Below are 19,332 nucleotides of genomic sequence, written 5' to 3'. Positions count from 1 at the left end.
TCTAGCTTAATCACATCTTTCCTGTAGTGCGGCGACCAGAACTGCACACGGTACTCCAAATGTGGCCTAAACAACATTATGTACAACTGTAACATGACGTCCCAACTCTTGTACTCAATGCCTCGGCCGATGAAGGCAAGCACGCCATACGCCTTCTTCACCACCCTGTCTATCTGTGTTGCCACTTTCAGGGAACTATGTACTTGCACCCCAAGGTCTCTCTGCTCAACAACGCTCCCCAGGGCCCTGCCATTCACTGTATATGTCCTGCCCTGCTTTAACTTCCCAAAATGCATCACTTCGCACTTGTCTGCGTTAAATTCCATTTGCCAATCCCTTGCCCACTTTCCCAGTTTATCTCTATCCTGCTGTAACCTTAGACAACCTTCTTCACTGTCCATTATACCACCAATTTTGGTATCACCTGCAAACTTACTAATCATACATTTACATCCAAGTCATTAATATATAAGACAAACAACAGAGGACCCAGCACTGATCCCTGCGGCACACCATTGGTCACCGGCCTCCAATCTGAAAACAACCCTCCACTACCACCCTCTGCCTGCTATCACCAAGCCAATTTTGTATCCAATTGGCCAGCTCACCCTGGATCCCATGTGTTCGGACCTTCTGGACCAGCCTACCATGTCGGGCCTTGTCAAAGGCCTTGCTAAAGTCCATGTAGACAACGTCCATCACCCTGCCCTCGTCAATCCTCTTGGTCACCTCCTCGAAAAACTCAATCAAATTCGTGAGACATGATTTCCCATGCTCAAAGCCATGCTGACTATCCCTAATTAGACCTTGCCTTTCCAAATGCATATAAATCCTGTCTCAGGATCTCTTCCAATAACTTTCCCACCACTGATGTAAGGCTCACCGGCCTGTAGTTCCCTGGCTTATCCCTGCTGCCCTTCTTAAATAAAGGCACAACATTAGCTATCCTCCAGTCTTCCGGTACCTCACCCATGGCTAACGATGATACAAAAATGTCTGCCAGGGCCCCAGCAATCTCCTCCCTTGCTTCCCATAGCATCCTAGGATACACCTGGTCAGGCCCTGGGGATTTATTCACCTTAATGCACTTCAAAACCTCCAACAACTCCTCCTTTGTAATTTTGATAAGCTCCAGGATATCGCTGTTCCCTTCCTAGAACTCACTAGCTTCCATGACCTTCTCCATGGTAAATACAGACGCGATGTATTCATTTAAGACCTCGCCCATTTCCCGTGGCTCCACACATAGATTACCACACTGATCCTTAAGGGGACCTACTCTCTCCCTAGCTACCCTTTTACTCTTAGTATACCTATAGAAATTTTTAGCATTCTTCTTTATCTTATCTGCAAGGGAAATCCCATGGCCCCTTTTGGCCCTCCTAATTTCCTTCTTAAGTGTACTCCTACATCTCCTATACTCCTTGAGGGGTCCACTTGATCCTAGCTGCCTATACCTGACATGTGCCTCCTTCTTTGTCCTGACCAGACCCTCAATATCCCTCGTCAGCCAAGGATCCCTAAACTTGCCAGCCTTGCCCTTCCATCTAACAGGAACATGCCGGCCCTGAACTCTTCCTATCTCACTTTTAAAAGCCTCCCACTTGCCAGACGTCCCTTTACCTTTAAACAGCCTCTCCCATTCAACTTTTGAGAGTTCCTGTCTGATGCCATCGAAATTATCCTTCCCCCAATTTAGGACTTCAACCTGAGGACCAGTCCTATCCTTTTCCATAATTATCTTGAAGCTAATAGAGTTATGGTTACTGGTCCCAAAGTGCTCCCCCACTGACACATCAACCACCTGCCCATCCTCATTTTCTAAGAGGAGGTCGAGTGTAGCCCCTTCTCTAGTAGGGCCATCCACATACTGCTTCAGAAAACTATCTTCGACACACTTAACAAATTCTTCCTCATCTGATCCCCTAGCACTAAGGTAGTCCCAGTCAATATTAGGGAAGTTAAAATCACCTACTATTACAACCCTATAATTCCTACACCTGTGATTTCCCTACATATATGCTCCTCCAATTCCCTCTGACTATTGGGGGGCCTATAGTATAATCCCATCAAAGTGATCACCCTTTCTTATTTCTAAGTTCTACCCATATGGCCTTGCTGGACATTCCCCCCGGGATATCCTCTCTAAGTACTGCCGTGATGTCCTCCCTAATCAATAGTGCAACTCCCCCTCCTCTCTTACCTCTACCTCTGTCACGCCGGAAGCATCAGTACCCCGGAACATTGAGCTGCCAGTCCTACCCATCCCTCAACCACGTTTCCGTAATAACTATAATATCACAATCCCATGCTCGAGTTCATCTGCCTTACCCGTAAGGCTTCTTGCATTAAAGTAAATGCAGTTTAGCCTACCAGACCTTCCATGCTCCCTGTCCTGCCCCTGCCCAGCCTGCCTACTGGACTTGCTTGCTTTAACCTCTACATTTGCCTCAACTATCTCATCGTAGAGACTCCACTTTGGGTCCCACCCTCCCCGCAAGACTAGTTTAAACCCTTCCGAGTCGTACTAGCAAACCTCCCCACAAGGATATTGGTCCCCTTCCAGTTCAGATGCAACCCTTCCCTCTTGTACAGGTCACCTCTGCATTAGAAGAGATCCCATTGATCCAAGTAGCTGAAGCCCTCCCGCCTACACCAGCTCTTCAGCCATGCATTGATTTGCCTAATCCTCCTAATCCCACCCTCATTAGCACGTGGCACAAGCAGTAATCCTGAGATTACAATCCCAGAGCTCCTGCTTTTTAACCTCCTGCTTAACTCCCTTTTTTCACTTTGCAGGACCTCATCTCGCTTCCTGCCTATGTCGTTAGTACCAATATGGACAACGACCTCTGGCTGCTCACCCTCTCCTTTCAGAATGTCATGCAGCCGCTCCGAGTTGTGGGCTTTGCCGGTGGGGGACCTCCTTGGGCCACAGATTTCCCATGAAGGAGAGACCTGCCCTCACTCCCAAGTGCCTCATTTTAAAAGGTGACTTCCCGAATGGCAGAGGCACTCTCAGTTGCTGGTTAGTTCCCAGTGGCAGTGAAACGAAGCCTTCGTGGTCACAAGCGGTCAAGTAGGCCACTTTGGCCTCTCAGCAGGAAGGCCATCATTGACCTATCCCACCCCCTGGAAAAGCATGTAGCAATGGACCCTCCACGCCCCTTCACAATTCTATGGGCCCCCACGCTTCCGACCTCATCTCAGAGGGGGCCATAAAATTTACCCCTTAAAGTGCAGTAGATCTAATGAAGAACTATGAGCCTGTGCCATCACTGAACAAAGTCAGAAGTTTTAAGGAAAAAAAATCATGAATTTATATAGTGCCTTCTCATGCCTTTCTGAAACACGTAGCACAGTCCCGCAAACAGCAATGAGACTTATGACCAATTAATCTGATTCTGGGCGTCTTTGTGGGAGAAGACCCGTCAGGATACGAGAAAAACTTCCAGCTCTTCTTCAAAAAGTGCCAAGAGATAGTTCACATCCTGCTTTGTGTTAACATTTCATTGGCAAAGGAACCAGAGGGGAGAATTTTTTTTTAAAACAGCGAGTTGTTGTGATCTAGAATCCACTGCCTGAAAGGGTGGTGGAAGCAGATTCAATACTAATATTCAAAAGGCAATGGGAGATATACTTGAAAATGAATAATTTGCAGAGCTATGGGAAAAGGCAGAGGAGTGGGATGAATTGGATAGGTCTTTCAAAGAGCCAGCACAATCATGATGGGCTGAATGGCCTCCCTCTGTGCCCTGAACCTCACCCATCTGAAGGACAGGAGTGCACTCACTCCCTCAGTACTGTACTGGAGGATTAGCCGAGGAGTGGAGTGTCAATAATAAGTGTAGGTACTGCTAAATTTGTAAAGCTGCGTATCATCAAGTACAGATAGGGGTTGGCAAATATTAAAGTGACGAGCCATTGCTTCATTTCTGATATGTTCTTTGAATAAACTAAGTACTTATGCCAGATCAATGGAACCCTCTCATCCCTTAAGAGACAGTCAAAAAGTCACACTGAACTAGCAAACAGCAGGAAAACCCACAAAACAAACCCTGAGGCAAAGGAGATTTGAATCTTCTGTCCTCCTGTCTTGAAGGTGTTGACTCCTAGCTGCAGTTTGACATCATGGACACCCATTGCCCTCTTGTGCCTCACCTAAGTTGCTGTTATTCACCTGTGAACCTGGACAGTGCGTGTTTTAAGGCTATTCAATAGTGAAGGCATCACATTTTTCGCACATGTACTGAATGTGATAAATGCTGGGTTTAAATGCCAAAACTTACGAGCCTCCTTGTTAGCTCCTCAAACTTGGTTCGTTCTGAAAACCAATTTCTGCCCACTTAACCTCAGAACCTCCACACAATGTCAGAAGAGTTATTCACAATATTAGGCAAGGGTTACCTTAAAATCTTCATCAGACAAATAGGTTTCCAGTCTGTGTGGGTCAATCCCCTCCGGTAGGGGTCTGGACATAATCTCCTCCAGTGAGTACTGTGTCTTACACAGTCTCGATAAAGCATCCTGAACAAGGAGCACTCTGTTCGCAATATCCTGCTGCACCTGAGCCGCACAAGGAATACACTAGTGAAGAAAGTGACAAATACCATTGTGTAACCCATAATTAGACAGACAGAGAGATGATAGATATTATAAAACTGGTGATAGTGTATCTGAAGCCTGTTACACATCTCTCCCATTTTTATTTCCATTGAAGTTATCCAAATTAAAAGTGGGGAGAAATGTAAAACTAGCTGTCAACTTGCTATCATGTGTTGCACATTACTGCACAAAGTCAAAATCTACCCCATTTGGAATGCAGTAATGCTAATTTTACATAACGCCTTTAAATAGTTGAGTTTTTAAAAGGAGTTAAAAACCCGATAGGATCACATGGAATTGTATCTATACAAGAGGTATCAGCTTGAAACAGCCATTTGCTTAGAGTGATGTAGCAATGGGTTACAATGTGGTCTCCCCATTGCTCTCTGGGCAGGTAAGTGCAGCATTGCGACAACATCATGCATTTATATAGCCACTGTAACATAGTAAAATAGTCCAAGACACTTCATAGGAGCTTTAGTTCAGTTTAGTTTAGAGATACAGCACTGAAACAGGCCCTTCGGCCCACCGAGTCTGTGCCGACCATCAACCACCCATTTATACTAATCCTACACTAATTCCATATTCCTACCACATCCCCACCTGTACCTATATTTCCCTACCACCTACCTATACTAGGGGCAATTGCTGCTGGCCAATTTACCTATCAACCTGCAAGTCTTTGGCATGTGGGAGGAAACCCACGCAGACACAGGGAGAACTTGCAAACTCCACACAGGCAGTACCCAGAATTGAACCCGGGTCGCTGGAGCTGTGAGGCTGCGGTGCTAACCACTGCGCCGCCCTGGAAACCCACAAAATTTGACATCGAGCCATGTAAGGACATGTTAGAACAGGTGACCAAAAGCTTGGTCAAAGACTGTGTAGCTGAGAAGGAAGAAGGCCTTCAAGGAAAAAGAAGTCAAATGACTCACGAGGCAAATAATAGACAGCGATGCTTTCTTACACACAAATGACATAGTTCAGCTTGATTTAAAAGCACAAAATCCTTTAATGTTTAAAGAGAGGTAGCGAGTTTTAGGGAGCAAATTCCAAAGACCAAGAGGGGAGAAATGAAAGGAGGCATGGCAACAGGAGAAGGGCCTGAGTTGTAAAATGTAGAGAAGAAAAAAGAGGAATAGAAATGATCTGCAGCAGCAACCAAAACACGTGTGTGAATGGAGACCAAGATAGTTAGGTTACATTGGCATAACTGAGACTGGATTCTGCATTTAAAGTTTGTTATGTTGTGCACAGTTCCATTCACTGAAGCCACATTTTTGTCACATTTTTTAAATCTAACTGAAGAATCACAAATTGGGCTGGAACTGCTACATTGAGGCAGTTTAAAAACTTAAATGCTGTAAAATAGGGGAGTATCTGCACACCAGATAATACAGCAAACATACGCGCTGAAACTGGAAAAACATTCGTTCCAAAGAAAAAAAATTCGTGCCAGTTTTGAATTCAAAGCTTTTTAGTTAAATTCAGCTGAGGCAATAGAACTAGCCCATCAGCCAGGATGGGAAATAAAAATCAGCCAGGATTCCGGCTCCTGACGGCAATCCTACTGAATAGTGCAGGTGCACGGACATTGAGTGACAGCAGGATTGGGTTTGGCCGTGATGCCCTCCATGGTCAAATAGCCGGTGCTCAATGCCTAAACTTATCGGTAAAGAAAGACCAGTGGGTGAGGTACTGCAGAGTACCTGCTCCTGTGTAACCCAGTGTATTTCAGGAGAGAACAGCAACGCAATAAGTTTCTTTTCTTCCTTAAAGCTCATTATTAAAAAACATTCTACCTGTTGCATAATCTCCATGTCGTATTCCCACCGCGGGAAGATGTTGGTGAAGGTCAATGGCTCTGCGCCAGCGTGCACCAGATATGCTTTTGGGGGCCGCCTTGGGTTCTTTTCTGGTTGGACAAACACAAAGATTCCAGTTTCTGCCACAAGACCATTGACCTACATTTGAAGAATTGACTGTGTCAGCTCATGGTTTCCATCTACCGCACCGCGCTGTGCAACTGACCTGTGCAGTATTGCAGTGCCGTCTCCATGGCACATTTGCGCTCCACGTCCCATCGAATCTTCGCTGAGCCTGTGCTTTCGCTGTCCGATGGCCACCAGCCTTGCCACAGGTAAACTTCTAGCCGATTATCCACAAGAAACAAAGCTGGAGAAATCAGATGTGTAAAATGAGACATTAACACATGGTCATATACAATTTAGACAATAGGGTCAGTATTAACCCCAAGTAGGTTTCGGGCAGGAAGCCTAACATGAGGCCTAGGTATATCTTCACTCCCGGGCCTCAACTGCATGTCCCCAGTCAGCTGACCGCCCAAAGTGGTTGGAAAGCCACAGTTGGTTGATGAAGAGGAGCTAACGTTTAGGTGGCCAGAGGCTGCTGTCTGGCATTAAAGGATGGCTCGCTGGCAAACAGGTAAGGACTTTGGGAGGATCCCATGGGAGGCAAGTGTGGGTATGGTGGGTGTTGTGTGATTGCCTTCTCATTATAGTGGGGGCAAGTCTGGGACAGAGAAGGCCATGACATTCCTTGTGGAGCCCAGAGAAACACTCCAGCTCCTCCTGGCCTCACAAAGGATAGTTTTCCACCTACCTTGGAGGGAGCTTAGGAACTTAATTTACACTGAAGATGACAGATGACCAGGGCATTTACAGGGCAGGAACTGCGGGAGTTACAGATAATGTCACAAACCACAAGCATAAAGATCAGCCAGTTTCAAAGCATCATATGGACCTCAAGGAGAGATTAAAAGGAATAGTTTTTAAGAGACCGAGAAAAAGAGAAAAGAAAATGGAACAGAGCTGAAAGAAGGTTAAAGAGAGTAGGAGAAAAGAACCTTCAGGAACAAAAGCAAACAAAGTTAGCCAAGTTGAAAATGATGTCATGGGAGACACATCAGAATGCCCTCGTCTTCTGGATCTTTAACCCTCCCTCATGCTTTGTGCCCGCCCCATACTTGTTTGGTGCTGCATGCAGGAAGGAGGGCTCACCTGGCTGAGGTACTGAGTACAGATCCTCCTGTATGAATGGCATGGCCATGACACCACTAGAGATGCGTGTCGGACTGAACTGCTCAGCCACAGTAAACTCTCCCGAGGAAGCCGTCAACCTGAAGAGCCGTACAGTGAAATTGTACTTCCCAGGATCTGTACGACATACAAGATAACAATCAATACTATGGAGGAAGATGCCGGGTTATTAAATAGTCCTAATGAGACTATCAGCATAAGTAAGCAGCTTTCTGATGTCTCAGAGCACCTTAGAACCATAAAAATACAATCTGGAATCAAAGGAAAATATAACCAGTGCCCAGTGAACCTGGACTCTACGCACACCTTACTCTGAGCACAGAATCCACATTCCATTACCTTGTAGCATGCAGTCATATGCTTTTCGATCCTGTTGTCCCAGTGCACGCCAGAACTCGGACTGTTCTGAGCCTTCCTCTAACTCACACACTGTTACATCCGTCCCACTCCACAGACCCAGCTCCTGAGGAGGCCTAAGGAAATAAAGAAGTTGCATTTATACTAAGCCCTATCACAGCTCTCAGAAATGTTCCGAAAGCATAGAATGAATTACTTTGAAGCTCAGTTGCTGCTGTTAAACTCAGCAGTCATGTTCAAAACAAGATTGAACAAACATCAAAGAACTGAACCACTGACTTTGGTGGCATTGGTTGAGGGATATTTGTAAACAAAGACATAGGGAGAACTCCCTGCTCTTTTGAATAGTGTTCTGGGAAGACCAAAACAGGCAGATGCGATCCAAGTTGAACATCTTGCTCAGAGGACATCACCTCTGACCCTCCCTCAGTATGGCACTGAAGTGTGAGCCTACTTTGTGTGTTTAGGTGAAGTGGGTCAGAGGTGAGAGCCCTATGAACTAGGGCAAGATCATTTTACACTGTTAATCACAATGGAACAGAACAGGATACATAATCCAGTAGGTCAAAGTTTTGGAACTGTAATCGAGTCATAGAGTTATACAGCACAGAAACAGGTCCTTCAGCCCATCGTGTCCGTGCCGGCCATCAAGCACCTAACTATTCTAATCCCATTTTCCAGCACTTGGCCCATAGCCTTGTATGTTATGACGTTTCAAGTGCTCATCTAAATACTTCTTAAATGTTGTGAGGGTTCCTGCCTCTACCACCTCTTCAACCAGTGCTTTCCAGATTCCAACCACCCTCTGGGTGAAATTTTTTTTCCTCAAATCCCCTCTAAACCACCTGCCCATTACCTTAAATCTATGCCCCCTGGTTATTGACCCCTCCGCAAAGGAAAACGTTTCTTCCTATCTAACCTATCAATGCCCCTCATAATTTTGTATACCTCAATCATATCCCCCCTCAGCCTTCTCTGCTCTATGGAAAACAACCCTAGCCTTTTCAGTCTCTCTTCATAGCTGAAATGCTCCAGCCCAGGCAACATCCTGATGAATCTCCTCTGCACCCTCTCCTGTGCAATCACATCCTTCCTATAGCGTGGTGCCCAGAACTGTACACAGTACTCCAGCTGTGGCCTAACTAGTGTTTTATACAGCTCCATCATAACCTCCCTGCTCTTATATGCTATGCCTCGGCTGATAAAGGCAAGTATCTCATATGCTTTCCTCACCACCTTATCTACCTATGATGCTGCTTTCAGTGATCCATGGACAAGTACACCAAGGTCCCTCTGACTCTCTGTACTTCCTAGGGTCCTACCATCCATTGTATATTCCCTTGCCTTGTTAGTCCTCTCAAAATGCATCACCTCACACTTCTCAGGATTAAATTCCATTTGCCACTGCTCCTCCCATCTCACCAGCCCATCTATATCGTCCTGTAATCTAAGGCTTTCCTCCTCACTATTTACGACACCACCAATTTTCGTATCATCTGCAAACTTACTAATCATACCTCCTATATTCACGTCTAAATCATTAATGTACACTACAAACAGCAAGGATCCCAACACCGATCCCTGCAGTACACCACTGGTCACAGGCTTCCATTCGCAAAAACAACCCTTGACCATTACCCTCTGCCTCTTGCCACTAAGCCAATTTTGGATCCAATTTGCCAAATTGCCCTGGATCTCATGGGCTCTTACCTTCTTAACCAATCTCTCATGCGGGACTTTATCAAAAGCAGTTACTGAAGTCCATGTAGACTATATTAACTGTTTTAACCTCATCTACACATCTAGTCACCTCCTCGAAAAATTCAATCAAGTTAGTTAGACATGATCTCCCCCTGACAAAGCCATGCTGACTATATCTGACTAATACCTGCCTCTCCAAGTGGAGATTAATCCTGTCCCTCAGAATTTTTTCCAATAGTTTCCCAATCACTGATGTTAAACTGACTGGCCTGTAATTACCTGGTTTATCCCTGCTACCCATCTTGTATAATATACTACATTCGCTATCCTCCAGTCCTCTGGTACCTCTCCTGTGGCCAGAGAGGATTTGAAAATTTGTAATTTTGTTCCATTTGTTCTTTTCCAATTTCCTGAACATTTTTCTCCCCTCTCCTGAAGCTGAACAGGCCAGGCAACTCATAGCTGAGGCCAATCCTGTTCTCCCTTGTTGGAGGGTCACTGCATACTAACTGGGAAGATGAATGTTAGACATTTTCTCTCTCAATCCGAGGGGTGCTGAGGTTAATTGTCACAACTTCACCATCATCTAAGGTGACGCAGCTCAGACCAGGAGTTGAACTGGACAGCTTTCCGGATTGTGAGGTTCAGTTCAGCAACGTGTGATGAATCTACGCACTGAGCAATGACGAGAACCCTTGATTTTGGTGCAGAATTGCACAGAAAGACTCATGTTAACTGGTGAAATGTTCTGTTATAGTTACTAATTATAGTTACTAATGTGCTAACAGAGCTGGAGGGCTGGTGGGGAAATCAGGGAGCTTTCAGAGGCATGGGGTGGGGGAAATTGGTGCACTCAGATAATGGGGCAACAGTCAGAGTGGGAACCAGATTTGACAAGCAGAACTGTTTTGAGATCGGAACAAAAATTAAAAAATGCTGGAAATACTCAGCAGGTCAGGCAGCATCTGTCGAGAGAGAGAGAGGGTTTTAAAAAATTCTTTCATGGGATGTGGGCATCACTGGCAAGGCCAGCATTTGTTGCCCATCCCTAATTGCCCTTGACAATTGAGTGGCTTGCTAGGCCATTTCAGATGGCAGTTAAGAGTCAACCACATTGCTGTGGGTCTGGAGTCACTTGTAGGGCAGACCAGGTAAGGACAACAGATTTCCTTCTTTAAAGGACATTAGTGAACTAGACGGGTTTTTAATGACAATCATTGATAGTTTCATGGCACCATTACTGAGACTAGCTTTCAATTTCAGATTTTTATCATTCAGTTGAATTTATTAGTTAATTGAATTTAAGATCCACCAAATGCTGTGATGGAATTTGAACCAGGGCATTAACCTGGGCCCCAGGTTAATAGTTCCATGACATTACTACTATGCCACCATCTCCCATTAACTGTATTTCTCTCTCCACAGATGCTACCTGACCTGCTCAGTATTTCCAGCATTTTTCGTTTTTATTCAGATTTCCAACAGTATTTTGCTTCTGTTATGAGACCGGGCCTGTTTGGAGAACCAAACTTGACTGAAAGCTGCGGTAATAACCTTCCTGTTACTGCATGATCCTCAGATTGTTTCTTGGTATCCTTGGTGATGGGAGACATCCATTCACTTTTACAGATCATGGGAAAAGAGATTGACTGCACCACAACTCCTCAGATTTGATATTGGAGTTGTGATTATTTTCCTTTGGCGGAGAGAGGATTAAGTGAAATGGGAAGTGAAAGTACCCAGTACTTTTCTTAATAAAAATTCTAGGGAACTGTCATTTTAATTTGTCTGGCAGCTTTCTGAATGCATTTCCTTCCTTACCGCTCTTTAATGTGATTGGCTGCGGTCCTGCCAACCTCCTTTACACTGGCTTGAGCTTTGCAGCCATGCCACAGATAGATCAGAGCTTGCTGAGTGTTCACCAGGGCAAGAGAGCCCCTCGAGCGCAGACTCCTGCACTCACACGCCACCTCCAGGAGACTCCCCTCCACTGGGACCTCTCCCTGCACGATGTACAACCGCCAAAGTCCTGCTGAAGACAGATGACAGATTAACTTAGAATGATTGGCATTTATGTGGTACCTTAAAATACCCGAATGGCATGATTAGGTGAGAAGGGGAGTTCTCCCCAGTCAGCATTCATCCCTCAACTAATACCAGTGAAATAGGCCATTTGCTCATTTATTTCATTGCGGTTTGTGGGTGCTTGCTGTGCGCAAACTGGCTACTGCCTTACAACAGTGGCTACTCTTCAAAAGTACATCACTGGCTGTAAAGCACTTTGAGACATGCAGAGGCCACAAAAAGGGCTCCACAAACAATGAATTATTTTTGTGAAGTGTCGCCAGGCCTTGAGATAAATGAGCAGATGGTCTATTTTGCTCATGGACATATGTTGGCCAGGACACTGACAAAGCTCTTTGTACTTGCTCAAAGCAGGACCATGAGAATTTATTACATTCATCTGAACTGGTAGTTGGGGCCTGCCGCCTGCATCAAGGTCCCCCACTATTGCACACAAGTGACAATCTAGATTACCTGTTCAAGTACCAGAGCAGGGCTTGAACTTCTGCCCTTCAGGCTCAGAGGCAAAGGCATAACCAGCCAAGACAAGCTCCCACATGCTGAACAAATACCATTTAATGTTTCCTTTATTTCCCATGCTTTATTCAAACATTGAGGTTGGAGAAGCTTATAGGCCAGGCATGGCAAACTTCTGGCCAAGATTCTGGACCTTTCTCAGATGTTGAACCAACTAGCTTCATCAGCAGCAGCTCTTTGCAGCAGCATTGTCCAGCAAAACCTCCTCCCAAGGAAGAATTTGTGGTCTGTACTGGCAATGGCATTGGTTATGTCCTTTGGAACAGGTCATAGATGGCAAAATTGGGATTACAAAGTAATACCCAGGATGACTGTATCGGTGTCGTTTCCTGTTCCTGGCCGGAACTGGAAAACTTTATCAACTTTACTTCTAATTTCCACCCTTCTCTCACCTTTACATGGTCCATCTCCAACACTTCCCTTCCTCAACTTCTCTGTCTCCATCTCTGGGGACAGGCTGACAACTGATATTCATTAGAAGCCCACCGACTCCCACAGCTACCTCAACTACACTTCTTCACACCCTGCCTCCTGTAAGGACTCCATTCCTTTCTCCCAGTTTCTCCGTATCCGACGCATCTGCTCTGATGATGCTACCTTCCATGACAGCGCTTCTGATATGTCTTCCTTTTCCCTCAACCGAGGATTCCTCCTCACTGTGGCTAACAAGGCCCTCAACCGTGTCCGGCCCATTTCCCACACCTCTACCCTCACCCCTTCCTATCCCGTCCCTCCCAGAACTGTGACTTTCCACCCCACCAACCTCCAATCCTCTGCCATTTCCGCCACCTCCAGTGAGATGCCACTACCAAACGTATCTTCCCCTCCCCTCCCCTGTCAGCATTCCGGAGGGATCGTTCCCTCCCTGACACCCTGGTCCACTCCTCCATTACCCCCACCACTTTGTCCCCTTCCCACGGCACCTTCCCCTGCAATCGCAGGAGGTGTAATACCTACCCATTTACCTCCTCTCTCCTCACTATCCAAGGCTCCAAACACTCCTTTCAGGTGAAGCAGCGATTTCCTTGTACTTCTTTCAATTTAATATACTATAATCGCTGCTCACAATGTGGTCTCCTCTACACTGGGGAGACCAAACGCAGACTGGGTGACCGCTTTGCAGAACATCTCCACTCAGTCCGAAAGCATGACCCTGAGCTTCCGGTTGCCGGCCATTTCAACACTCCCCCCTGCTCTCATGCTCACATCTCTGTCCTGGGATTGCTGCAGTGTTCCAGTGAACTTCAACGCAAACTTGAGGAATAGCACCTCATTTATCGATTAGGCACAGTACAGCCTGCCGGACTGAACATTGAGTTCAATGATTTTAGAGCATGACAGGCCCCCCTTTTTCTTTTTAGTTATTTTTCTTTTTTCTTTTTTATGTGTTTGTTTTATTTTAGTTTGTTTAGTTTGTTTCCACTGTGCCTACCCACTGATTTTTTCAGTTTTGCGCTTGCGGCCAGGCTGCTCAGTTTTCAGTCAATTAACACCCTCTCTGCACTAACGCTTTGTCTTTCACCACAGCATTAACATACCATTTGCCTTTGCCCCATGACCTTCTGGTCAGTTATTCTCTGTGACCTTGTCCTATCAACAACTTCTCTTTTGTTATCGCTTGCCTCACCCCCACTTTACTTGCTTAAAACCTATTATATTTCTAGCTTCTGCCAGTTCTGATGAATGGTCAATGGCCTGAAACGTTAACTCTGCTTCTCTCTCCACAGATGCTGCCAGACCTGCTGAGTATTTCCAGCATTTCTTGTTTTTATTTCAGATTTCCAGCATCTGCAGTATTTTGCTTTCATATTATTGCAGATGTTGGTGTTCCCATGTGAGAGACACATGAGTCACAGGGAGAGGGGGTTAATGTTGACTTTGTACAATAGTTTAACAGCGGTGATAGTGAATCTGCCGCCGGTTTTAAATCTCTCCCAATTTTTATTTCCATTGTCTTGCCTAGGTATAAACATTGGGAGAGATGTAGAACAGGCAACCAATTTTACATTATTACACAATGTTTTACACTGTTTTACATTATTACACAAAGTCAATATTACCTCAACACAGTGAGAGAAACAGACTTGCAGGTTAGAGGCATGAGTTAGGGGGAGTGGGCGTTCCTTCCCTTAAAAATCCATCACAGACTGTATTTTTTGCACAATCTTCTACCATACGATGGACTCAACCTCTCTTTGCTTCTTGACTCCTTCAAAAAAAACGCTCACAATCCAAACCTGGTGGGCTTCTGATGTTATCCCTCCTGCCACTGTGGATAATCATTCCGCCTTGGAACAGCTGGAGAAAGCAGGGGGGCTCCTTTCCCTGTGACACAAGCACCTAGGAACAGCACACACATTTAACCTTTGGTCAACAAACCAGCAGCACTGTTTCGACAAACTTGTATTAAGTATTGGTTCAACAAATTATCAACCAGGAAAATTGAAAATAATTGTTTTTTTCTATTACCATGATGCTTTTGATGCAGTGTTACACATTATATTTGTCATATACAGAACCGCGTTTAGTGTACACGATCCAGAGTGATAGTAGGTGAACAAAGCCTAGCAGGCAGCCTTCGGTGCTAGTTTTGGGGAATATTGGGACATGCTACTGTACTTGTCCATGACTGGTAGCTTTCAATTAAAGCACTGGCAGCTGTCAATTGTCATATTTTGAAGCAGGAAGTGCGTCGTACTAAATGCTTGTAAATGAGTATTGTGGACACAGTGATTGGCCGCTTGCAATTGGCCAGAAAGGGGGCCAATTATATTAAAATATAAATTCGTCACCTGGACTCAGTTTTCATACTGAACGATTTCCAATGTCTGAACTGATCTGTTTACTGGGAGAAAGGCCTCTAATTCCCCTGACAACTGATGCGCTGTCTGCCTGTGGTTGGGAGGAGGCCCAGGAAGTCCTGCTAAGGACCAGAGGGTGTTACAGGCAGGGAGCTGAGTTTGTAGCCTCCACCATTGATGGGAGACAGCAGCAGCGTTAAAGCAGATGGTGCTCACTGTGTGCAATGGGGTAGGCCTGACTGGTCTGCACTTTGACATTCAGCAAGCAGCCAAAATCAAACATCAGAAAGCTAATATGTTGTGGAGGTTGCAAATGACTACACTAGTGCCTTTGATTCCTAACTAGGAGAGCTTTGGCCCTCCGTCTTCAGAAACAAAGAACTTGCATTTACAGCATATAGGACTTTTTACGGCCATGGGATGTTCCAAACTGCCTGACAGCCAATGAAGGCTTTTGAAGTGTAGTTATTGTTGTTATGTAGGAAATGCAGCAGCCAATTTGTACACAGCAAGGTCCCACAAACAGCAATGAGGTAATGACCAGATAACCCAATTTCTAAAGTGATGTCAGTTGATAGATGAATATTGACCAGGACACCAGGGAAAACTTTCCCTGCTCTTTTTGGAAATTGTGCCATGGAGTCTTTTCTGTCCCCCTGACAGGGAAGACTGAGGCCTTGATTTAACATCTCACCTGGAAGGCAGCACCTTTGACAGTGTAGCATTCCCTCATTACTACAACTGAGCTCCAGCTGAAATTATGTACTTCAGTCTCTAGTGTGGGATTTGAACCCATGACTATCTAACTAAAGGGGTGAGTGTGCTACCACGGAGCCATGGCAAACACCCTTACTACTATGCCCTCATATTACAGGACTAACTGCAAAACAAGCCCTTGTGAAACGCGTTGAAGTTGCTGGGTGCCGTGTGCTATTCCCCCTTAACACTGCTGGGCTGAAAGCAGTAAATTGAGTTTTAATTTGTGACTCCTGAAACTTCCCCACTGACTGTGGATGAGCTAATGAGGGAAGCACTGCATTGCTTGACCATACGAGTAGGCTGAGGCTTAGTCTGTCTGTGAGCAGAGAAAATGGCAGCTGTAACTACTGATGGCTGTGCTTATATTTACTGTTGGAGTCACCAATACCAGGGGGGAAAATCCCTTTGGGGTTCTCCGGAGGCACAAACAACCCCATGCTGTAATGGATCCCATTATGTTTGAAGGTTAAGGGAGATAACTTAGAAATATAGGCCTAGTAGTGTCAGTTTTGGGGAAATTACGAGAAACTGTTATTAGGGAATACAGTGACTGATCATTTGGACAAATATGAGCTGAACAGAGAGAGCCAGCTTGGAATTGTAAAATGTAGGCCACGTCTAACAAACCAAGTAAAAAATGTGGTATATAAAGGAGTGTCTATAGATGTTATTTATGTGGACTAATTTGACATAAGAGATTGTTAACAAAAATAAGTGTGCATGGAATTGGAGGCAACCTATCAGATAAGATAGGAAATTAGTTAGGAGGTAGGAGACAGAGAAAAGAGATAACGGGCATGTACTCAAATTGATTAGATGGGACTAGTGGTGTCCCCCAGGGTCTGTACTGGGCTCTCAGCTTTTCACTATATTTATAAATGACTTGGATGAAGGAATAGAGAGCCATGCATCTAAGTGTCGTCACTGAGTTAGTTGGCGCAGTAAATAATGTAGATATGAGCAGAAAGTTGCAAAGGGACATTGATAGATCGGCGAGTGGGCAAAACTGCGACAGACGAAGTTTAATGTGGGGAAGTGTGAAGTCATCCACTTTGGACCTAAGAAAGATAGATCAGAGTATTTGCTAAATAGCAGGAGGCTAGCAACTTTGGATCAGCAGAGAGATTTAGGGGTCCAATTACAGATATAACCAAAAGCTAGCGACAGGTACAAAAAATAATTCAAAAGGCTAATGGAATGTTGGCCTTTACCTCAAGAAGACTGGGATACAAAGGGGTGGATGTTATATTACAGTTATATCAAGCTCTGGTTAACCCACATTTGGTGTATGTCTTCAGTTCTGGGCACTGCACCTGAGGAAGGATCTATTTTTTTTTAAGAGATACAGCACTGAAACAGGCCCTTCGGCCCACCGAGTCTGTGCCGACCATCAACCACCCACTTATACTAATCCTACCCTAATTCCATATTCCTACCACATTCCCACCTGTTCCTATATTTCCCTACCACCTACCTATACTAGGGGCAATTTATAATGGCCAATTAACCTATCACCCTGCAAGTCTTTGGCATGTGGGAGGAAACCGGAGCACCCGGAGGAAACCCATGCAGACACAGGGAGAACTTGCAAACTCCACACAGGCAGTACCCAGATTTGAACCCGGGTCGCTGGAGCTGTGAGGCTGCGGTGCTAACCACTGCGCCACTGTGCCGCCCTGACAGGGTTAAGTTATGAGGCTGGGTTGTATAGATGAGACTTGTGTTCCCTTAAGTACAAATGATCAAGAGTGTTCTAATTGAGAATTTTACCATGATTAAAGAATTTGATTGGGTAGATAGAGAGAAACAATTTCCTCTGGTAGCGAGTTCAGAATAAGGGGCATAACCTTAAAATTAGAGTTAGGCTGTTCAGGGGTGATGTCAGAGGGCACTTCTTCACACAAAGGGTAGTGGAACTTTATCCCAAGAATCTGTTGAAACTGGGGTCAATTAAAAATTTCAAAACGGAGATTGATAGATTTTTAATAAAAGCAAAATACCTGAAAATCTGTTTCTCTGTCCACAAATGCTGCCAGACCTGCTGTGTATTTCCAGCACTTTGTTTTTATTATTGATAGACTTTTGATGGGCAAGGGTATTAAGGGTTACTGGACTAAGGTGGGTAGATGGCCTTAAGATACAGATCATCCATTGAATGGTGGAACAGGCACAAGGGGCTGAATGGCCTACTCCTATATTCCAGTGCCTCTGGAGGTACCACGAACCCCATCCTGAGGTGGATCTCAAAGCCACTAGAGGCAGAAATGCTGCCTCAATTACATCATAGTGATGCTGTTATAAGCCATTTGCAATTTGAAGGGGTCATGAAGAGTCTGGCCACTGTTAGCTTCACCACCCTATCTTCAGCAGGGACAACAGTTGGTGAGGAGACAACCAGCAGTCCCATTATGCAGCCCGTTAATTCTGTTATCTGTTGTATGAGTGACTTCAGTGGAGAGACTAAAGAAGATGGGATTGATCTCCTTAGAGCAGTGAAGGTGATGGGTTGATTTGATCGAGGTATTCAAAATTATATGGAGAGGAACTGTTTTCACTGGCAGGAGGATTGATAACCAGAGGACATAGATTTAAGATAATTAGCAAAAGAAATCTTGTGGTGGGTAGGGGAAGATGAGAAATTGTTTTATTCAGTGAGTTGTTGTGATCTGGAATGCACTGCCTGATAGGGTGGCAGTAAGAGATTCAATAATAAAGGGAATTGGATACATACTTGGAAAGAAAAAAAAAATGCAGGGCTTTGGGGAAAGAGCTGAGGACTGAGAGTAACTAGATAGCTCCTTTAAAGAACTGACACAGACATGATGGGCTGAATGGCCTCCTGTGCTGTAAGATTCTATGTCAGGAGTGCAACACCAGTTTGCTGGAAAACTGCATTAAAGGAGACTGAAATGAACAAATCCTTTGAATTAGAGCAAGAATCTCTCTGGCCTGTATAGACACACTGAAGCTCCCTCAGCCACAGCTTGGGAAAATAGCAGTTGGATGTATTACTAGTGAAATGTATCCCCTGTTACCGTGCCACCTCTGGAGATGGCAGAGAAAATGCACTCGTCTCTTTTATGGGGGTTGCCCTCTCCCCCTCCCCAATCATTTTGGTATTTGAAAACCAGACAAATAAAATTGATTTTTCAAACCTCAATTGTAAAAACGGTTGTGCACACACATAAGGAACAGCAGAGAATCATCAGTGTGTAAAATGGTTCAGTGAACCTGCTCCAAAGCTAAGAAAGCCTGTTTTAGAGTTACACATACACCATCAGCCTAGTCCTTTAATTACAGGGGATCTATTTCCTCTGGTGGCAGAATCCAAAGCCAAGAGGCATGAATTAGAACTAGGCTGTTCAGGGAGTAAATCAGGAAGAACTTTTTCAGGCAAAGGGTCGTGAAAATCTGGAACTCTCCACCAAAAGGCTGTGGATGTCGGGTCA

At 44.9% G+C, this 19,332-nt stretch overlaps 1 protein-coding gene across 13 annotated transcripts in view; it reads right to left on the bottom strand.

Moving 5' to 3' along the window:
* The window catches only part of LOC137348063 (supervillin-like), a 162,862-nt gene that overhangs the window by 1,408 nt on the left and 142,122 nt on the right, over positions 1–19,332 (bottom strand). For 7 of the 13 annotated variants that reach the window (XM_068013189.1, XM_068013197.1, XM_068013199.1 and 4 more), the window contains 7 exons: positions 14,552–14,663; positions 11,544–11,754; positions 8,004–8,137; positions 7,626–7,781; positions 6,637–6,780; positions 6,408–6,520; positions 4,408–4,587 (listed from right to left, as the gene is read on the bottom strand). In XM_068013189.1, the coding sequence (XP_067869290.1) occupies positions 4,408–4,587; positions 6,408–6,520; positions 6,637–6,780; positions 7,626–7,781; positions 8,004–8,137; positions 11,544–11,754; positions 14,552–14,663 (1,050 nt within the window). The remainder of the gene's footprint in view (positions 1–4,407; positions 4,588–6,407; positions 6,521–6,636; positions 6,781–7,625; positions 7,782–8,003; positions 8,138–11,543; positions 11,755–14,551; positions 14,664–19,332) is intronic. The other 6 variants (XM_068013192.1, XM_068013203.1, XM_068013193.1 and 3 more) reach the window with 5 other exon arrangements.

The sequence above is a fragment of the Heterodontus francisci genome, chromosome 33 (genome assembly GCF_036365525.1).
Source record: "Heterodontus francisci isolate sHetFra1 chromosome 33, sHetFra1.hap1, whole genome shotgun sequence".
In the NCBI taxonomy this organism is placed as follows: Eukaryota; Metazoa; Chordata; class Chondrichthyes; order Heterodontiformes; family Heterodontidae; genus Heterodontus; species Heterodontus francisci.
Note: the sequence above shows the minus strand (reverse complement) of the source record. Positions and strands in the feature narration are given on the sequence as shown.